The sequence below is a fragment of the Helianthus annuus genome, chromosome 7 (assembly GCF_002127325.2).
Source record: "Helianthus annuus cultivar XRQ/B chromosome 7, HanXRQr2.0-SUNRISE, whole genome shotgun sequence".
In the NCBI taxonomy this organism is placed as follows: Eukaryota; Viridiplantae; Streptophyta; class Magnoliopsida; order Asterales; family Asteraceae; genus Helianthus; species Helianthus annuus.
This window is the reverse complement of record NC_035439.2, coordinates 133,229,324-133,251,199: the sequence shown is the minus strand read 5'-3', so window position 1 is coordinate 133,251,199 and position 21,876 is coordinate 133,229,324. Positions and strand designations below refer to the sequence as shown.

At 36.4% G+C, this 21,876-nt stretch overlaps 1 protein-coding gene, 2 long non-coding RNA genes and 3 other non-coding genes across 6 annotated transcripts; 1 reads left to right on the top strand and 5 right to left on the bottom strand.

Moving 5' to 3' along the window:
- Positions 1-6,220: 6,220 nt before the first annotated feature.
- On the bottom strand, positions 6,221-6,317 carry LOC118480802. The gene has a single exon (XR_004863780.1). It is a non-coding gene; the product is annotated as a small nucleolar RNA R24 (small nucleolar RNA).
- A 1,910-nt stretch (positions 6,318-8,227) lies between these two features.
- Positions 8,228-10,002, bottom strand: LOC110868648. The gene is made up of 2 exons (XR_002552629.2): positions 9,752-10,002; positions 8,228-8,958 (listed from the first exon to the last, which is right to left on the bottom strand). It is a non-coding gene; the product is annotated as an uncharacterized LOC110868648 (long non-coding RNA).
- LOC118480814 lies at positions 9,656-9,782 on the bottom strand. Its single transcript, XR_004863793.1, has one exon. It is a non-coding gene; the product is annotated as a small nucleolar RNA snoR77 (small nucleolar RNA).
- Positions 9,836-9,931, bottom strand: LOC118480810. The gene has a single exon (XR_004863788.1). It is a non-coding gene; the product is annotated as a small nucleolar RNA snoR1 (small nucleolar RNA).
- Positions 10,003-11,596: 1,594 nt separating the features above from the next.
- LOC110868645 (endo-1,3;1,4-beta-D-glucanase) lies at positions 11,597-16,776 on the top strand. The gene is made up of 7 exons (XM_022117874.2): positions 11,597-11,773; positions 15,344-15,365; positions 15,453-15,570; positions 15,647-15,737; positions 15,962-16,051; positions 16,293-16,390; positions 16,474-16,776. Exons 1-7 carry the CDS (start codon positions 11,623-11,625, stop codon positions 16,618-16,620), a joined length of 717 nt encoding a protein of 238 aa, XP_021973566.1. The 5' UTR covers positions 11,597-11,622; the 3' UTR covers positions 16,621-16,776.
- A 4,259-nt stretch (positions 16,777-21,035) lies between these two features.
- On the bottom strand, positions 21,036-21,506 carry LOC118480446. The gene is made up of 3 exons (XR_004862754.1): positions 21,403-21,506; positions 21,202-21,320; positions 21,036-21,090 (listed from the first exon to the last, which is right to left on the bottom strand). It is a non-coding gene; the product is annotated as an uncharacterized LOC118480446 (long non-coding RNA).
- Between the last annotated feature and the right edge of the window lie 370 nt (positions 21,507-21,876).

Sequence of the window (21,876 nt, the reverse complement as noted above, 5' to 3'; positions counted from 1 at the left end):
AGTGGTTTAGCCGAGTTAAAGTTCTTGAAATTGCATGTACTATTATTGTTGTTGTTGGCTTGGTTCCATTGAGCAAAGAGATTTGGGAATTGAGCAGCCATCTGCTGCGCAATAATTTCTGCCAGCTCGGCAGTTGCTATCTGGTGTTCGCGTCGAGGAGGCATTCTAAAAGAGGAAAACATGAAAGGAAACAAATAAAATGGTATTGGGTAAGAATAAGATGTTACAATCACCGACCGTAATCACGGTTGATGGTCATTTGTTTGAATCATGAATCAAACAAACAACACCAAGGCTGAATCAAAGTAAATAGATCCTCATAGTGTATCGCGAAGGCATGCTCGCCTATAAGTGGACACTCACCCCAAGAGTTCCCAGGTAAGAGTGACTGGTCCGATTATGTGGATTTGTACGAACACTCTAACCTTAGACAGAAAACCCAGGGTACAGGCATTCACTCTTCCAGTTCGCACGTGTTCACACTATTTAGGACCCAAAACTTTGACGAGAGTTTTGAAAATTCAAAGGGGTTCAAAACCTTATAACAGAGGGTTCAAAACCTAGTAATCAATCATCCTAGAACAGATGATTGGTTTTCAAAGGGGTTTTGAAATTTATGTTCTTGTTGTGGTCGTCGCCTAAGGATAGGTGACGGTATTGTTTTATGACTAAACGCAAGTGAACTCGCGTTAGGGTCCTAGGAAGGTTATAGACTAGGTCAAAGCATTACTAATAACCTAATTCCCTATAACCACTGGCTCTGATACCAACTTTTCTGTCACACCCCGACCACGTAGAACATACAAAACGTGGCGGAAATGTCGGGGAGTGTTGTAACAGAATCAATTGTTTCAAATCCATGGTAAACGAAGTTTCATTTTATTAATCAAACATGAAAGTTTACATTGTCTTAAACAAGAACCAAAGAATACATAACATAAATTAACTAGTTCTTGTCTTGTTTTAAGTCACTAAGGCACAGGTCCGCCTAAGTATGTCTTGATAAGTCCTATGCATCATCTCCTGAAAACACATGTGAAAATAGGTACGTCAGCATAAAAATGCCTGTGAGATACATTGGTTTTGTGAAAACAGGATTCATGACTTATGTTGGAGAAAATGTTTAGTCATAAATCTTGTAATTTGCTTTGTCTTGTAAATCATTTGAAAAACGATAAGATCAGATGATATGTATAAATAAGAGAACACTGTATGGTTAAACGGATAACCATGTAAAATGAGTTTGTAAAACAATGTCTCATGAAAAGTGTGTTATTTGTATAAAATGTCATATGTCTCAAATTGAAATGATTCACATAACGCTACGATATGTGATACCATACAAACACTTATATATAGGAAGTACCAGCGGCGTATCCACCATGCTTGTATCATATTACACACGCCTCGTTACTTAATCACTTACCCAAACCATCCACCATGTAAGATTGTTCTTGTATAACTCAATTATTTATTGTGTAAACCATGTCAAATGTCTATGTTCAAAGTAAACCACCAAATGTGTATGTCAATGTCAACGTGTTTATGTTCAATGTAAATCATGTAATGTGTATCCCAAAATGTATCATGTATGGTAAGCAAAATGTATCAACTTAAACCATATGTAAAATGCACAAAACAAGTCGTTGAAGTAAAACGTGGTTTAGATCAACGTTATGTTCTGTGGAAAAATGCATGCTCTATTGATATTAACATTTATGCGGTATTGTAAACTATGCATACATCCAAGCCTTGAGACTGCGGCGATAAACCCTTAAACAAATTAAAGGTTTATCTAAGTTATGTATATCGAATTCGGTCATTCCTTCCAATCCTATCAAACCCAGGATTTCAGAAACGGGAGTTGTCAATTCCTATGGTACCACTACCTACTAACGAACGGCGTAGCTAATGTTAATGAATGTATTGTCCCATGTTAAACAAACCAAATGTCATAACAAAATGAAGGCATGTGATGTAAAAAATTGTACTAAGTATGCTAAGTAAACATACGAAGCAGAAATGTTCATGTAAATCAATGTGTCCATATGCTGAGTAAACATATGCAACAGAAATGTTCATGTAAATCAATGTGTCCATATGCTGAGTAAACATATGCAACAGAAATGTTCATGTAAATCAATGTGTCCATATGCTGAGTAAACATATGCAACAGAAATGTTCATGTAAATCAATGTGTCCATATGCTGAGTAAACATATGCAACAGAAATGTTCATGTAAATCAATGTGTCCATATGCTGAGTAAACATATGCAACAGAAATGTTCATGTAAATCAATGTGTCCATATGCTGAGTAAACATATGCAACAGAAATGTAATGTAAATCAATGTGTCCATATGCTGAGTAAATATATGCAACAGAAATGTAATGTAAATCAATGTACTAAGTACGCACACAATGGGCATACAAAGCATGAAATGTAATGAAATCGTGTACTATAATGTACTAACAACATAGCAGGCATATGATGTGAAAACATGGAAAGCATGAATGTAACAGATAGGCACATGTGTTTCACCCCAAAACAGTTTAGAAAACAGTAAAAGAGGGGTTCAATGTACTCACCTGAGATTGCTTTGGAGTTCTTGTATAATAACCAGATAATGCTAAAGATCACGGGATATCAAACGGCACCTAACAGGTAGCTATGTTAATATACCGTACCAAATCGGAAGGATCGGATAGTATGCGGGTTCGTAAACCAAACGAGTATGGAGACTCGTGTAATATGGTTTAATAAAGCCTACATACTAAAATGAAACCTAACCTAAGTGCTTACAACCCATCACGACCCGTTTAGGTAGCTTATGCTACCCTAACGCGTCATTCGCGTAGAACGCGTTCGGAACGCCTAACATTGCGACCACAAGGTATAACCTCGGAAGGTTATAGCTATGGTCACCTAATGTGTTTGGTCAGATCCTAATGATCGACCAAATGGGTCGGGTTCGAAAGTATAAGCGATGGTTTAGATCGCTTACCTTACGACCCTATATATGCACTAAACTAAAAGTGACGAGCTAAGCATGTTAGAACATGCTTAACTAACTTTAGAAAACAGGTTTGGCATCAAAGCAAAAGGCTTTGATGCTCACGAGTAGTTTGGTTACAAAACACGCAAGAATGCGCATTTTGGCCGAAACTACGACTCGTCACTGAGCCTAGATAACGTGGTAATCAGTAGGTATAGTCACTACGGACCATAACCATCGTGATCACGCTCACGTTATGAAGTTCCAACGAACTTCGCATCGCCCATAAACTGGTCAATGCAGAAAGTCAAACATAGTTCGACTTTCGGACTCGAAAAGCGAATAAAAGAACGAAAGAACACTTACGGAGGGTCCCCGAATGCTAATCTAGATCAAAATAGCTCAGGTATGAAACAATGGTTCCAACTTAGAGCCTTAAGATCAGATTGTGTGGGTTTTGAGCAAAATGGGGGGGGGTATTTATAGGAAAAGTGGAACCGTTAGGATCGTTTATCGAATACCGTGCGACGATCTTGTGCGTACACATGTCAAAATGTTGTGGTCACTGATTAATGGCCCTTGGCCTTTGATTGGGTGAAAAGGCAATTGGACCTTTCGCCATTTGAAGAGCCAATCAGCATTAAATGTGGGTTCTGCTGTACTGGGGACTCCTTACGGACCGTATGGGCTTTGGCTTACGGTCCGTAAGCCCCTAGTTTGGCAGATTTACAGTTTTGGTCCCTGCAGCTCCAAAACTTGGTATTTGATGCGTTTTTGGCACGTTTAAGCCCCGTTAACCTCATTTCAAAGCTCTAAAATGAAGTTAAAGTATAGGGAACTTAAAATGTGCTCAAAAATATGTCGGATGTCGGTTCGTTTGGCCGTACGGTCGCGATGTTCGGTTAATTACGACGGAATGCGCATAAGCGCGAAAGACGATCCAAATTGTGCGACGAATGGATTTTTCTCATGCCAAACACTAAGGCATAATATAAGGATGCTTACATAAATTTTTGGATGTCCGGATGTATTCAGAACGTAAGTTATGCGCGAAAGTGCAAACTAGTGCACTTTTTGACACTTTTAGCCCCTTAATGATCCAAAAGTTTGTTTTAGCATACCGAACCCCTCAAAGCCTATTCCTAAGCTATGTAAAGGATATTTATGGTATGTCTAACTTATGGACATGTTCCGGAATGTTCGTTACAGTTCAAATTGGCATACTTTCGCAGTTTGTCAAGTTTAGTCCCTGTAAGCGAATTAACTTGTTTTTGCCATACCAAAGCCTTCAAAACTTATTTCTAAGTTATGTAAAGGTTATTTAAGGTATGTTGAGTATATGTTGCTGTTCCGGAGTATTTGTCACGTTAAACTGAGTACGTTTACGCACCAGTTTGCGTATAACTCCCTAGAAAGCGATGTAGAGCTTGAAATCGAACAAGAGTTGATATGTGCAAACGATACACATATTTATACAAGTCCAAAGTATGAAATACAATATTTCATTTGTTTGGCGTTTGTTTGATGGTTGAAGTGACACAGGTGTCACACTCATATTAGGAGTCAAGGTAGTTTCTTAAGATTCACATGTGGCTTAAGTTTCATTGCCACGTTCGATGAAGAGAAAATAATGCTTGATTTTCTAGAAGGAGCGAGAAAGGTGTGGGAAAAGGATCTGGAAAACCTACAGGTTTGGGAGGGTTAAGTGATACCATATCATAGACTGGCTTGGCTATCAATCAAAGGCGTGCCTTTGCAACTATGGTGCAACACAATCATGAATGAGATAGCAGGAAAGTATGGAAGAGCGACCAGCGGGTCCACATCGGATATATGGGATCTAAATTTATCAATGGACTGCGTTGGTATTTTGGTGAGCCAAGGAAACAAAATTGAAGACAAAATCGGGATCACATGGAAAGGGAGGAGATTCGATGTTTGGATCTCCGAAATTGACGAATCCTGGTCACCAAGCTTCATTACAAAAACAAATGTCAGTCAATCGCCCGGAACATCGGCGAACCAAGACGCAAATGTGCCGGAAAAACCAAAAAAACCAGACACACAGACAATTCCGGTGAACCCTCCGATGATGGATGGCAAGTCAACTCAAAAGTGGATTTATATCACGATCTCGAGTGACCTATTGCATACCATTCTCCAACCGAACACAACAGTATCTCAAGCAAGGATCGCTCGCTGCAGTTTCTTCCAAGACAATTGTTGCCCGAATGTTTCCTCTTATTACCATGCAAAAATGTTAGCAAATCAACATGTAAACGTTGGGGCCAAGGCAATGAACCAACAACGCGTTCTTCAATTAATAGCAGGTCTAAACAAGTTATGCAATCTACCATGTCTATAAAGGTTTATACGGATGCCATCTAGGGCAATGTTCCTGCCAAACGACGATCATTGTCTAATTATTGTGCCTTTTAAGGAGATAACATCGTCGCAAACATTAATTAATTATTTTACAATCTAGGGTCAACCGGTCAAGTTGGTTAACAAAGCATTGCTAATGTCGTCGTGGTCGAGGTATGTTGGATCCAAAACCAGATGCTGGAACTCTCTCGCCCACTTACTGATGCCAAATTTGTCTGTTGTGACAACGTGAGTATGCCATTTATTTTGATTGTAACTATATGCAACCGCAATAAACTTTAAACACATTCAATTAGATATCCATTACAAACCCGGGTGACTATTTGGATATCCATTACAACATTATTTGTCCATGTGGTTTGCAACTATTGCACAACAGATCATTATTAAAGTCACTAAACCTTATTTAGATTTTTTAGGGTAATAATATTTAGATTTTAGACATTAGGCGTAGTTTTAGGGTTTAGCATTTGATTTCTATAGATTTACACTCCATACAGACACATAGGTAATGCTGGTTTCAATGTAATAGAATTGGAATTTGCACAAGAATTGGATTTCGTTTTAGCATTTAGATGTGTTTGTTTCACATAATCCAAATGAAATTGCAATGTAGATTCTCTTCCTTATATTTTTGTTCAATTCCATATCAATTTTTTAAACCAACAAATAAGAAATAAAATCAACATTCCAATTCCATTCCGTAAAACGAACACTACCTTACTATTTTGATCCGACTAGGATTGCCCTCGGAAAATATGTATATGCGACCTGCTAGGACATCCGCTTATTGTTTCTTTGAGTGAAGTTATTTTAAAACTAGAGATCCAAGACTTAACGTTAGCTCAGAAGCCAAGCGTAACAAGAATATTTCATTGAGGACATTCAACACAAAGTTGAGCATCTTCTTACATGTTAGCTTTCTCATCACGGCATTTCTTAAATAAAAGGGAAATTGGCCTGTAATAATCTCATGAAGACCTTATTGGCCATTAATAATCCCACCTCAGAATATTCCCCCCACCAGTCCCACCTTTCACATATTTTTCCTACAATGGTCCCCCGTTAAAAAAACTTAACGGAGTTAAGTTTTTTTTCCAAAATACAAACAGATTTTTTAGGGCTTTTGATTAGAATGGCGATACGAGTCCATTGATGTAAAACTTGCCTCGAAACGGTGCTCCAAACGATGAAAACGGCGCTTCAATTCGGGTGTTTAAATTTCCAATTAACCAAAATCAAGTCACTTGGAGCACCATTTCGAAGTAAGTTTTACATCAATGGACTCGTATCATCGTTCTGATCAAAAGCCCTAAAAAATCTGTTTGTAATTTGGAAAAAAGCTTAACTCCGTTAAGTTTTTTTAACGGGGGACCATTGTAGGAAAAATAGGTGAAAGGTGGGACCGGTGGGGGGAATATTCTGAGGTGGGATTATTAATGGCCAATAAGGTCTAGGTGGGATTATTACAGGTCAATTTCCCAAAATAAAAAGAAGAATGAATTTCAAATTTTGTCCTTTATCTTTATAGTGAATTTCAGGCGGTGTCCTTTATCTTTCAAATTGACGAGTCTTGTAGTTAATGTTTTAAAATCTTGCACGTTAAGTCCTTTAGCCCTAATCTAGTTAGATTTTTCTGTTAAATCTGGTCATGTGACTTGCACATGAGGGTATATTTGTTTTTTCACTAGTACATGGGCTATTGTGTAAATATTCAATATATAGGGACTGTTGTGTAAAATATGAAAAAGATATTATTCCATATATTAATAAGCAACTTATATGGGCATCATGACTTGTACCTTATGCTTAGGGAGCGTTTCAAAAAAAAAAAAAACTTGATTTTTCACTTCTAACCCAAACATTTCATATTTTACATTTTAACCCATTTTCATTTTTTACTTTTAACCCAAAGTTTTCCATCTTTTATAATTTACCACAACACTTTATTATCTACAACTTTCGTACCCCATACTTTTTATCTTTCACAAGTTTTTCGTTTTACGTTTCATTCAAAATTTTGCGAGTTAACATGTCGTAGCGTGCATGTGCGGTTCAACGTTTTTGCTCTATTTTTTCATATTTGACAGACCCGTCGCAACGCGTCTATTTTTCCCCTTTTGAAAAGTTCGCCGCAACGGGCGGGTCATAGATCGATTAAGTTATTATTTGCTACGTTTTACGTTTCTGATTAATTTCTTCGTATTAAGACACTGTAACGGGTGTGTGTGGTTCAATGATTTTAGTCTGCTTTTAGTTCAGTGTAATTTTTACCATTTTATCTATTTTATTTTTACGATGTTGAGAGTCGATGTGGTTGTGGCATTGGTGCTACTTAGCACGGTTTTACGAACGTTTTTAACCTATTAAATTTTTTACTATTTTTTTGTTTCGGTTTACCTCTATACTTACTTTACTTAAAAACTATTTTTTACGTGCATATTTTATGTATGGGTATGTGTAAATATGATTTCTCCTATATTCCAACGTAAACCTTTTTTATAGACGAGTCAGGTCAAATATAATACGTTTTCGTTTAAAGAAACCATTTTTACATGCATATTTCTATTTACGTTTTCGTATAAATTCAAGTTGTTCTACGTTTCGACGTAAACTTTTTTGGGAAATGATTCAGGTCAAATATAATATGTTTTCGTGTTTATTTTATGTACGTTTCGTAAAGTTTGTTTCAAACCGAGTGGAGTCAAATTATGGTTTCTTTTTCTCCCTTTTTTTTCGAAAGCTATAATTAATCCCTTTCGATTACATGTGCATATTTTCCTTCATACCCGTTACGTTTTCTTTGTATAAGTTGGGTCATATATAATACGTTATGATTGTTCGATATGAATTCCATTTACTTTACATTTGATCCAATCACAATGCTTATATAAGTTACACTGAGTTCAATTGGATACGTCGAAATGTGTGTTTTCATATGGTTAATGCATCATATAATGTTTGGACTAATCTATTCAATGTTTATGATGTACACGCGCCGCAACGTGGGCGGGTCTTAACCCTAGTTTAAATAAATAAATATGTATTCCCCTTCTTTATCTCTCACTCTCTCTAACTTATAGAACACCATCATCACCACCTGGTTACTGCCACCACTCGACCACCACCACTCTCTAACCTACACTTTCTCTCATCTCTCTCTATACCGACCACTACCACCACCACCGGTTACCACCATCACCTGGTTACCACCTCCACCCGACCATTGGGCACCCCTCCTCTCATCGCAACTCCACCGCCGACAGAGCCTCAGCAAGTGGATTGATCATGAACGGCCTAAAATCGGACTCCCTTGGTACAAATCGGTAGAATACAAGGGTGTAGAGGACGAGTTAACACCTGCATCGAGTGGAGGGTGTTCGATTCATCCAGATTTGTGGGCAATTTCACAAGATCAGTCACATACTCTCTCTCTAAAGCCACCACCTGCATGCTAGATCTAAAAGGGAGAGAGAAAGATTTGAATGGAAGTGAACACACTGGAATTTTGAACCTTCGCTAGAAACAAATTGTCGGCATTTCTTTCTAAAAAAATCGTTGCTTTTTCTCTCATACACCTATTGAAGAAGACAGTTCAATACAGAGAGTTAGAGGTGTGTGAGAGAGTGAGCGGTTTAATATTTTTTTAAAGTAATTTTTAATTTTATTAAAATGGTTATGTATTTATTAATTTTCATAATTAGTCCTGAAAGGCTGAAATGACAAAATTACCCTCATGTGCAAAATCTAATTTAACAGAAAAAACAAACTTGGTTAGGACTAAAAGACATAACTTGCAACATTTGAAAACATTAAGTACAAAATTCATCAATTTTAAAGATAAAGGACACCTCCTGAAATTAGGTATATAAATAAAGGACAAAATTCGAAATTCACACTAAAAAGAAACCAAAATCTTACATTGATACTACACCAAGCTCCTACAAAAATCTTAGCTCTATAAATTAAATAAGACTTATATAGTGTTTATTTCACTTCTTATTTTGTTTATTTTGTTGGTTTCAACAATAAAATGAATTGGAATTAAACATAAGAAAAGAATCCATATTCAATTTCCATTCAGATTTCATTTCATTTTACTAAACAAATACACATAAATTATAAATCAAATTTCAATTTCCATATGAATTCTGATTCCAATTTCATTACAATCCATAAAACAAACACTATCTTAAATTGTTGATCTAACGAATTTATCCAGTATATTGTGTCATGAAAATACCAAAAACAATTTCCATAAGTCTTAATAGAAAAAATGTTCTAATGCTTACTAGACCGGTTTCATAGACTATAAATCTCAACAAGTCTGAAGAGCAAAAGAAATTAATTTACGAGCAGAACAACACCTACCTTTCGAGTAATTTACAAAAGGTGGTTGCCTGAATTTCTGATCGATACACTAATCAAAAAAACATTTAGATAGAAAAAGAAATAGGCTCAGAGAGGTGCTTTATGTGCTCAAGGAACAGCTTTTGATTGCCATTCTCATACAAGAGGTGTCAGAATATTAAGCAATCAATCATCTTCGCCAAAAACAATTACACCAAAAACTAAACAAAACAATGAAACAAACAGATGTAGAAAACCAAAACAGAGGCTTCGGCGGCTGATGAAAATAGAGGCTTTAGGGTTTGTGTTTTAATTTTGGAATGACAAGTGGTATTTTTATAGATTTCTGATGGGCTTTAAATTGGGCTAGGTAAGATTCAGCTATGAGCTATCTTCTCAAATGGGCCGTGAAGGCGCGAAATGTTTCTGACCAAAACACAAACTGGATTAAAATTTGAAAGAAGTTACTACAAATTTTGAATATTTTATTTTTAATTTCTTAAAAGTTTGGAAAAAACTTTTTTGGGAAAAAACTTTTTTGATAAAAAAGAGAAATTTTTATGGTAACTTTTTTTTACAACGAAATAGAAGGTAAACGAGCAACAGGCCGCGCTGCCACCTGTTTGAAGATAAAATAACGATAAGTAAAAAAGTTAACTGTTTAAGGTTAAAACATGTTACTTGACAACTTGAATCTTCTGGACCTTAATTCATTAAGATTATTCTACCCGTTGAGGATAAAATAATGATCAAATGGTTGTTTTTCGCTCAATTTATGACTCCACACCAGTCACCACTTCCACAATTTCGCTTGGTAGGGCATGTTAGAGATGTTAATGTGTGTGGGTGGTTGTATTTTTGGTTTTATTTAGTAATTTTAGCATATCTCTATTAGTGATTTGCCAAAAAAAAAATCGAAAACTTATAATCACAAACAAACAATCTATGAAAAGCCAGAGTTATTACCTTTTTATTATGTTTTTATAATATCATTTTATCACATACTAGCACGGAATCAAAGTATGAAACACATATTTTGTCTTTTAGGTGGCAACACTTTTCTAGGGTCCCAATTCCAAAAAGAAAAATATATAATTTACGCTTCGAGTTTGTTAAAGATGGGATTTGTGGTCTATAATTATGCATACGCTCTATTGATACACAGTGTTACAATTACTACTGAGAGAAACAAGAAGAAAAGAGAGAAAGCCTAACTAACTAATCCATGATCTTATTAAGATGTAACAACTAATTAACAATCTTTAAAAGGGCTCAACTAACCCTTGCTTGTTAGTTAGCAACATTTACAAAAGAGACCTTATCCTTGACATTTTACAACTTATACCCTTATAATTTGACTTGTAATATACTTAAATCATAGGATCCAAAACATTTTTTTTCTTTTTCCTTTACGAAAAGGGCCTCAATTTTATTATCAACTTTAGCCCTCAAAAACCTTGAGACGACCCTGATCACAATCAAAGCAACAAGGACAAAAACAAGAGCAATGGTTGGAAGCTTTAATAAACAATATCGAGTCCCTCTCTTTTCCCCGGGGAATGGAAGAAGAGAAAAGGCCGAACTTATCATTTTGATTTTGCTTGCGACAACCAAGGTAGCCCGAGAATCAATCTTTTTTTTTTTCCTCGGGGTCAAGCCGCATACATCCCTTGAACATGGGACAGGTTAACGTTTCATTGGATCAAGTGACGAACAAACGACATCAATGCCATAACTTAGTTACTATCAGGACTTAAAGTGTAATTTCTAAAAACTTAGGGATCAAAACCGTATATGTACATAAGCTCTGTCGTCATCCATGATTGTGGGATATTTATATCCACCATTCTCTAACATTTTAATGATTTTATAGAAATAATAATAATAATATAATGGCAGGCCCTCAATGTTGTGCAAACCCACCGGATATTAGCTCCGGTAACAGACAAGATGATCGCATAGAAGTTATCGGAGGCTTAACATCATACACTGCTGGTTCTCCTGCTTCTAAGCTTGCTGTCATTTTGATTGCTGATATATATGGTACTTTCTTCTTAACTATATATCAATTATCATCTACTCTTTTATCATTATGCAATATTTATTTTAACAAAATAAGAATTAGAATTAGAAAAACCAATTCGAATTTGTGTGTGTGTGTGTGTGTGTGTGGGGGGGGGGGGGGGGGGGCTGAAGATGATCGGTAGTTAGGGTGGGGGAGGGGGTTGGATTGGGTTGGTTTAGGTTTTTTTGTTTGTTTTATATTAAGCGTGGGTCCAGCAATTTTTGTTTAGGTATTTTTAATTTAAATTTTATTTATTTAGAGTATAAGGGTAAGAATGTAATTTTACAAACGGACTTCTCCAATTCTACTCCCGAAACTAAACATGTTACCCCCAAATAACATCGGAGACTAATGTGTAAAAAACTAAGGCTAAAAGGCGTGGTCATAACCCTTATGACCACAATGACCCTTCATATAGACGTCATATTACCCATCTCTAATCTATCATTCAAAACCACTACCTAAGAATGTTGTCATGACCCAAATCACTATCATTTTAATTTTTTTTTAATATGTTTTTGTCTCAAAATCATCAAATAGGAGGGTCGTGATGAACGTGGTTCAATCCACATGAATCACCATCAATCAAGAAGGGAAATGGTATGCCATTTGATTGATGGGATTGATGGTCCTATATGGCAAATAAGACTAGAAGGTATGGGGGCCGGCTTGGCCCGGCTTGGCCCGGCGCCGGACCCCCACACCGCCCCCCTGGCCCGGCAAGCATCACAACCGGCGAGCTCCAGCCGGGTGTGCCGCCCCAAATCTCAAAAATAATACCGTTGGGTAACGGCTAGATTTAAAAAAAAAAAAAAAAAAAAAAATTCAATTTCCTTTTTAATAAATACCATAATCCCAATCCATTTTATACCATTTTCTCTCATTCTACTCCCATTCTTCTCCATTTCTCATCCTTTTTTTATAAAAAATACTCTATATTTTTTATACCATTCTCTACCAAACATGAATCCATTCAACCCAAACAACCCCAACCCAAACAACCCCAACCCGAATAATCCCAATCCGAACCAACCTAATTTTTTTTCGAGTCCCGCTTACACTCCGACTATGGATCCTTCGTGGGGGACTTCGCAATTTCCGTTTTCGGGTTTCCAACAAGTTCAACAAACACCCAACGCCTTCTCACAAATGTCTCAACTTCAACAAGTTCAACAATATCAAGCGCTCCAACAATTCATGCAACGCAACACGTTTGAACAACTCCAATCGCAATCGCAACCCCCGTAATTTTTTTATTTTTTTATTTTCGGCTGAAGATGATCGGTAGTTAGGGTGGGGGAGGGGGTTGGATTGGGTTGGTTTAGGTTTTTTTGTTTGTTTTATATTAAGCGTGGGTCCAGCAATTTTTGTTTAGGTATTTTTAATTTAAATTTTATTTATTTAGAGTATAAGGGTAAGAATGTAATTTTACAAACGGACTTCTCCAATTCTACTCCCGAAACTAAACATGTTACCCCCAAATAACATCGGAGACTAATGTGTAAAAAACTAAGGCTAAAAGGCGTGGTCATAACCCTTATGACCACAATGACCCTTCATATAGACGTCATATTACCCATCTCTAATCTATCATTCAAAACCACTACCTAAGAATGTTGTCATGACCCAAATCACTATCATTTTAATTTTTTTTTTAATATGTTTTTGTCTCAAAATCATCAAATAGGAGGGTCGTGATGAACGTGGTTCAATCCACATGAATCACCATCAATCAAGAAGGGAAATGGTATGCCATTTGATTGATGGGATTGATGGTCCTATATGGCAAATAAGACTAGAAGGTATGGGGGCCGGCTTGGCCCGGCTTGGCCCGGCGCCGGACCCCCACACCCCCCCCTGGCCCGGCAAGCATCACAACCGGCGAGCTCCAGCCGGGTGTGCCGCCCCAAATCTCAAAAATAATACCGTTGGGTAACGGCTAGATTTAAAAAAAAAAAAAAAAATCAATTTCCTTTTTAATAAATACCATAATCCCAATCCATTTTATACCATTTTCTCTCATTCTACTCCCATTCTTCTCCATTTCTCATCCTTTTTTATAAAAAATACTCTATATTTTTTATACCATTCTCTACCAAACATGAATCCATTCAACCCAAACAACCCCAACCCAAACAACCCCAACCCGAATAATCCCAATCCGAACCAACCTAATTTTTTTTCGAGTCCCGCTTACACTCCGACTATGGATCCTTCGTGGGAGACTTCGCAATTTCCGTTTTCGGGTTTCCAACAAGTTCAACAAACACCCAACGCCTTCTCACAAATGTCTCAACTTCAACAAGTTCAACAATATCAAGCGCTCCAACAATTCATGCAACGCAACACGTTTGAACAACTCCAATCGCAATCGCAACCCCCGTAATTTTTTTTATTTTTTTATTTTCGGTTTCTTTTTTTTAGGGAATGTAATTTTTTTTTTATGTTATGAAATGAAATTATTTATGTTGTTTTATGTTGTGTTTTTTAAATTTTATAAAGTTTATTAACTTGGTTATTAAATTAAACAATAAAAAATATGTGGTGGGGCCCCATCCTCCATCCCCCTCCATCTTCATTTTGGCTCATCCCTCATGGGTCGCCTACGTGGAGGCTCATCCCCGTGGGGATGAGCCAAACCATACCTTCCAGTCTAATGTCCTAACCCATGCCCAAAAAAAGAAAGAATGACTGATACATATGGAAAGTAGGGTGGGCAGAGGCCCATCTTAGAACCTAGATTTTTTATGCATAAGATTTTTTTATTCCTCTTGTTCCTTTCAATTTAATAATCAGCATTCAGCAGAATGATTGTTTTCTCAATAATCTACCAAATATAAAAACAAAAACTAACATATTTTACAATAATATATCTACCAAATATAAAAAAATGGAACCAATATATTTAACAATAATATTAGTGTATTTATAATATAATTACTATTTAATACGATGTAGCTAAAATGCACCACTCAATTGTAAAAACAAGGAAACATTTATCTTTGGTCAATCGACTATAAAACTAGGATTGGTTGCCCATTGCAACCGTATATGCTGTGAGATGTTTTTCGGTGATAAAACGTGTAAAGTTAAGTTTGCGCAATCGTACTCGTGATGATTTCTTGAACACTTGTGTAATTTTTTGTTGTAGAAATGGGTAAACTTCTTAACGTAATCGGGTGTTTCCGAAAGATGAAAATTGTAATCCAGAGATTTTTGTTATTATTGTTTAAATACTTAGTGAACTATGTTATTTTATCATCATTTTTTTTTCGTTTTTCTTTTTGTCCGTCACATTTATTGCCGACCCGCATTGTGCCTCCCATACAAAAAAAATTATACATTCGTTACTCCCCACAACCCTTAGTCTAATAAGTGAAACCTAGGCACCAAATAACATGACTATACCACATGCACAATTTGTGTAATTAATTCTTTGTATATTTAATTCAAGAGAGACTTTTCTTATTTTGTTTTTATGTAATTAATTTTTTAAAAAACTTTGTTTGTTTGATAAAGAAATTGGTTAATTCTTTATTTTGCTGTAGGCTATGAAGCTCCAAAACTAAGGTATGAATGTCCACATTTTCTAGCTACATGTATTCTAAGATGAAGTTTGATTTAAAAGTTAAAAAAAAAATGTTGTTTTGTGTGAAGACAAATTGCTGAAAAGGTTGCAGCAGCAGGATTCTATGTGGTGGTGCCTGACTTCTTCTATGGAGATCCATATTTACCTGACATGCAACTATCTTCTTGGTTTCCTAATCATCTACCAGTGAGTTCCTGACTGTCGGGTGGCTCGATCTCAATTTCATACTCTAAAACCTTCCTTAATTTCTGCTTTAATTTAGGCGAAAGGGTGTGAAGATGCCAGAAAGGTAGTTGCTGATTTGAAAACCAAAGGAGCATCTGCCGTTGGAGCAGCCGGTTTCTGCTGGGGAGGTGCACTTCCCTCGGTTACATACATACGGGTTGATTTGGGTTACATTTTTATTTTAACTAAATACGGAACGGGTCCCGACCCATACACTTTGCCCTACGCCACCCTACATGTTTTGACCTGATACACAACCAGTATATGTTTTCCGCTCTGTAAATAGTAAATAGTGTCTGTGTGTACTTGTTTTGCCATCTCAAATTATGTATTTTTTTATTCTCTTATTTAGGAATGACGGTGTCAAAACTGTCGGCGTATGGTGAGATCGAGGCTGCTGTTATACTACACCCTGGTCCACTCTCGGAAGATGATATTCATGGTAATTAATCACTATTTATTACTTGTGTTGTAGCCAGTGGCGGATCCAGGAATATTTTTCTACCATGTTCCTTTTGGTAGATTTTCACTAAACTTTTTTTCCAAATCATATAAGGTTTCCACTATTTTTCCATTTTTTTCAAACCAAGGGGGTTCCCGGGAACCCCGAAACACCCCTGGATCCGCCCCTGGTTGTAGCAACATGCACATTCTCATGTATGATGGTGCAACCTTAAATGCAGCAACAAAAGTCCCAACAGCAATCTTAGCTGCTGAAATTGATGAGTATTCTCCCCCTGAACAAATGAAAAAACTTGCCGAAATTTTATCAGCAAAATTAGTAAGAGTTGTTTTTTTTTTGGCATATATTCCGCAAGAATTGGCATGATTTTTAATTACTTTTTATATCCTTTTGTTTTGTAGATTGATAATTTTGTTAAGATATACCCTGGCGTTGTTCATGGTTGGACCACTAGATACAAGGACGACGATGAACATGCTGTCAAAAGCGCAATGGAAGCACACACGGACATGTTGAACTGGTTCACAAAATACCTCAAATCAGGATGAGCTTCTTCAAGATCCTTTGAATGGACATTGATTATTCACATGATATCTTGTGTAATTTCTGCTTTGGAGGTATAATAAACAATCAAATGACATTCTTTCAGTAATTATACCCAAAGACCATGGTTGCTCAATCAAATGTCATTCATTTTGAAGGTATATAAGTTATATTTGAGTATTTTTATGTACTTTAAACCAAAGTGTGACAGAGTATAAGATGGTTAGAAAAGGGATATGTAACACCTAATTATCTCACCTAAATAATTGAAAGCTATAACTTTCGCCGGATGAGATTAATGAACCTCACTAATACAAATGAAAGCTACGGTCTATGAACCTCATATATGTAAGAAAATCTTTGATCTTAAAATAACTGAGGAATTAAGTTAGTGATTTGAAATGTGTGGAAATGACACTAAATGGTAGATATAGTGTGTGATTTAAAAAGGGTAAGGGGTAAAGATGGGATGATAAGCATAAACAAAATCAAATTTGGAAGTGTACTAGGCACACGATTATCAAGATCATACGTAATCATGTGTCTTGATGTTGAAAACTAAAAAAGCACGACTATGTAAATTTACAATACATAGTCGTGCGTTGTAACGGTGGTTTACACTATATGTATAAAAGAGACATGAACCATGTACTTTTCCCTGTGATTGGAAACTTGGAGATTTTCAAAAAAGATTATAAAAGCTAGTTTTACTAATTACATCCACACGACTATGTAATAAGTCACATACATAGTCGTGTGAAACGCGGTCCAGCTTTAAATTTTGTTTTGCATGGGTTTTCAAGGTTGATTTGGTAGGTACTAATTTAACATTGTTAATAGGTATTTTTAATTAATTAACTTATATAACAAAGACAAAATGACCCAGCTTCCAACCCCTTCGATGAGTTCAAGCATAAATGGAATAACTGGATACCGAAAACGCAGCCGATGGATTTTCCATTATTATATAGCAGTGTTGTTGATGCACTTCCAGATATCACATATGTTGGTAAGGTTTCTCTGGTTTTACGAAAATGTACTGACCACCAGTGAACTACGATTAGAGGGGGCAATTTTGACCCAAAACCTTTCTAGTGGGTCAGTTTGGGTTGCTTTTAAAATTATATGGGTTGGTTTGGGTAAGATATTTTAACTAAATGGGTCACTTGAAATTCCATCTTGTTATTTTCGGGTCAAAGCGGGTTGACAACTTTAAATAAATGGGTCAATGTGGGTTAGTGTCTTAAAGAAACGGGGCAGGTTTCGGATCGGAATGGGTTACGAGCCGGCACAAGTATCCGCACGAGATGGGTTTTGGATCGGAACGGGTTCAGTTCGAATTGAGTTTCGGGCCGAGATGGGTTTCGACGCGAACCGTTTCGACTAGTACCGTACCGTTTCGACCCGTACCGTTAGTACCAGTTCCGTTTCGAACCGAATCGTGCCTCGGGTATGATTCTTTCACCCATGTTTGTGACTGATTGTGTGTGTAACCAATGACTTTTTTTTATTACTCAATAGGTTGTGGATTGTCGTGTGTGCGGTGACCCTAATTCCGTTCTTCGGTTCGCCTTTAATCCTTTATAGAGTTCACAGACGAGGGTATTCCGATTTCCAATACATTTTTAGTACAAAAGTAATTTATGTTCTGTTGTGAATGCATTTGGTAAACTCCTAGTACAACAACATATATGATATCTGTTTTGTTTAAAGTTTAAACCAGGTTACTCAGGCAGATATCAACTCTTCTTTGAATCACTTTGTGGTGAAGTTTGTGATTCTTCACTAATATAATCTGCATTAGCAGTTGCTTAATAACACCTAAATGGAAAATGACAACTAAGTATTAATTATCTCACCTAAATAATTGAAAACTATAACTTTCACCAAAATGAGATCAATGAACCTCATTAATACAAATGAATCTATGGTCTATGAACCTTATATGTATTGAAAATTTTGGTCTTAAAATAAACCTAAGAATTTTATTTTTATTTTTTTGAATGGTTAAACTTGCACACCATGGGGATTGAACTCATGACCTCCTACTATCCTACACCTTATCTAACTCACCAACACCATTGGGCTATTCCCAATGGATTAAAAAAAAAAAACCTAGGAATTGAATTGGTGATTTGAAATGTGTGGATATGACACTAACTGTATGCAATTAGTAAACTTATAATACATAGTTGTGTGTTTTACATTTGTATCAACTAGTGGGAAACCCGCACGTTAGAGCGGTGACGACAGTACAAGGGATGATAGCGTAAGCCTTAAAACAATAAAAGAAAATCATATATATGTATGTATGTATGTATGTATATAAAAGCACCCATGCTTTATAACGAGGTAAGTTTTCAATGCCTATAGGAGAGAGACTAATCAGATTGTCGCATGCTTTTATGAAGCCATTCAAATTGTTTGGATGTAAAAAACCAACAATAATCTAAGTGTAAGTAACTAAAGCTTTTCAATAAAAATATTCTAGAAGACATACCACCATTCCAAGAGAATCCACCAGAAGCATCAATAGTTATGAAATTAATACTTAGCTAATATGATATATTTTACATTGCATTCATTATGTATATAAATATTAAACCAAATCAGGAGACTGTCAAAAATGAAGATGTGGAACAAGATAGAATGTAAGAAGTGAACTCCGCACTAAACTTAATAGTCTCCACAATATCATTTTCCTATAAATTACAACAAATAAAAGCATTAGATATATAATAATATGCCAAAACAGAACCACAAATGAAATAAACTTACCTTTATCTTTGTGTCAATATTATGAGTCTTGTCCCCACCAAAATAACCAGCGCCAAAATAACCTCCCCACCTGATGGGCTTTTCTCAGACCCGGATCAAGTTGGAAGGCAGAAAAAACTACCCCGGCTCAAAGCAGAAAACCATAGCCCAAACATATCGGCATACAAATGAAAAAAACTTTTGGCTCGGACAGCAGAATAAAACCGGACAGCAGCAATAACTCGGACCCCTGACAGCAACAAAAATCCAGGCAGCAACATATACTCGGACGACAAAAACAAACCCGGAAGCCAAACTCCATAACACTTCCAGCCAACACTTACACTGCCAGAAGCGAACGGTCACTGCAGCGTAATCGATCCCGTCTTTTTCGTCGAACTTGATGGTGCCATCTTGAGATACTTCAAACGGGCCCTCAATTTCGTCAAGAGTGTAGGTCAAACGGGTCATCAGTTTGTTTTTCTGGAACTCTGGTGCAGAGTTCTTGCTTATTGCTATGTTTTGTTCAGATGTGCTGATTGCTATGTTTCACATCACGAGTTACGCGAAATTATAGTAGCTTATCCCACTTAAATCTTATTGAAACGCATCTTGTATCAAGCTTAAAATACATTTAAAACGTCATAAGCGAAAGAATATTAGCATATATTATACATCTCTGGTTACATATTCATACCGAAAGTTTTATTTGATTAAATGTTATATTACATTTCACACAACAAAAACGATATACCAACGGCACGACCGACACAGATGCAGTAGACCAAGCCGTCTCAGAAACTGCAACCCCAGGCCACGACCGACACATACAATGCTTACCCTTTTCTATACCCCCATACACCAACTTCACATGCTCGCCACAACCTCCCCACCCGAACTTCCCGCAGCTCTTGCACACCCCCTGTAATACATTGTACTTGTTTCAATATTCCGCACGCGATTATTCTTTATTTATTGTACTTGTTTCTATCTTCCAAATGACTTATCAGCAACTACATATTTCCACAACAACTACATCTCTATGAAAAGATATATTCATATTTCCACGCCCAAATATTATTATTTCATCACCAATACTCTCCCTTCCAATATACGGTTCAAAATGTAGGGGTGCAAACGAGCCGAGCTACTCGTGAGCTACTCGAGCTCGGCTAGAATAATAGCTCAAACGAGCCGAGCTTAAACGAGCTCGAGCCCGAGCCCGAGCCTAAAAACAAGCTCGTTTAGTAAACGAGCCCGAGCCCGAGCCCAAGCTTCGGTTATCGAGCTCGAGCCGGCTCACGAGCCTAATCGAGCTTTATGTTTATATTTTTTTTTATTAATATATTAGACATATATTTATATAATAATAATTACCACTTATATAAATATATGAAAATAACTAAATTATATGTATAATAATAATAATTATAATTAATTTAAATTAATTAATAAATACTAAACGAGTCGAGCCCGAGCCGAGCTCGAGCTTGAAAAATTAACTTCGAGACGAGCTCGAGCTGTAGAAATAAACCTAGAATCGAGCCGAGCTCGAGCTTTCATATGTTAAACGAGCTCGAGCTCGAGCCTGGTCGAGCTCGGGCTCGGCTCGGCTTGTTTGCACCTCTATCAAAATGTTTATAACGGTTAACATGAAGTTTACCCTGATGGTATATTCCACATCATATTCCAGATGTAATCTCTGACATGGGCTTATGCTGGACCAGAAAAATATAACGCAAAAATGTGATTAAAGTAGATACAATACAACCATCAATAGCATTATTGTAACTTTGGGCATTTATAAAATAATGCCTCACAATACATACCTTTCTTCCTTGAAGGCCTCAAATCTTCGATTTCCGTATCCTCGTATGAGTTAGGTTGAACAAGCAGATCAAGAAGGGCTGGTTAACCAAGTGATTGACAAATTTCACATATGCCTCCACTGAAACAAAGTAAAAAGTAAGCGTTAACGAACATTGAATAGGTAATCAAACATAGCATATATTTACTTGGTTAAGTTTTACCTGTATCTGCATATATTCCTTCTTCAGTGGCGTCTCTTATTTTCCCTGTCATGTGTGACCATTAATATTCTTATGACACTACCAAGATGATTCTGACTGGGCAGCAACTCTAATAACCGAAAAATTATCAAAGAGTTAATCCTAGAGAAATATAACTTTGGTTTTTGAATTTGATCTTTGAATCTCACTTAACAAGATTTGATATTAATAAGTCTTATTAGTTTCATTGTCATCATAGAGTAAATTCTAGTGTGCGACGCCAAATAAGTATTCAATACATTCATAAACACTTATATTACAAATAAAACAATAAAAAAGATATTTAACCTATGTCATTGCGATCATTTGGATGCTCGCCTGTCATAGCCTTCACATGTGTCCCTTCACACACAATAAAAAAATACAACATACACATACCAAGTTATCAAATTAAAGACTGTTTGTAATCTTTAAATCTGCGAGACATCAAAATTG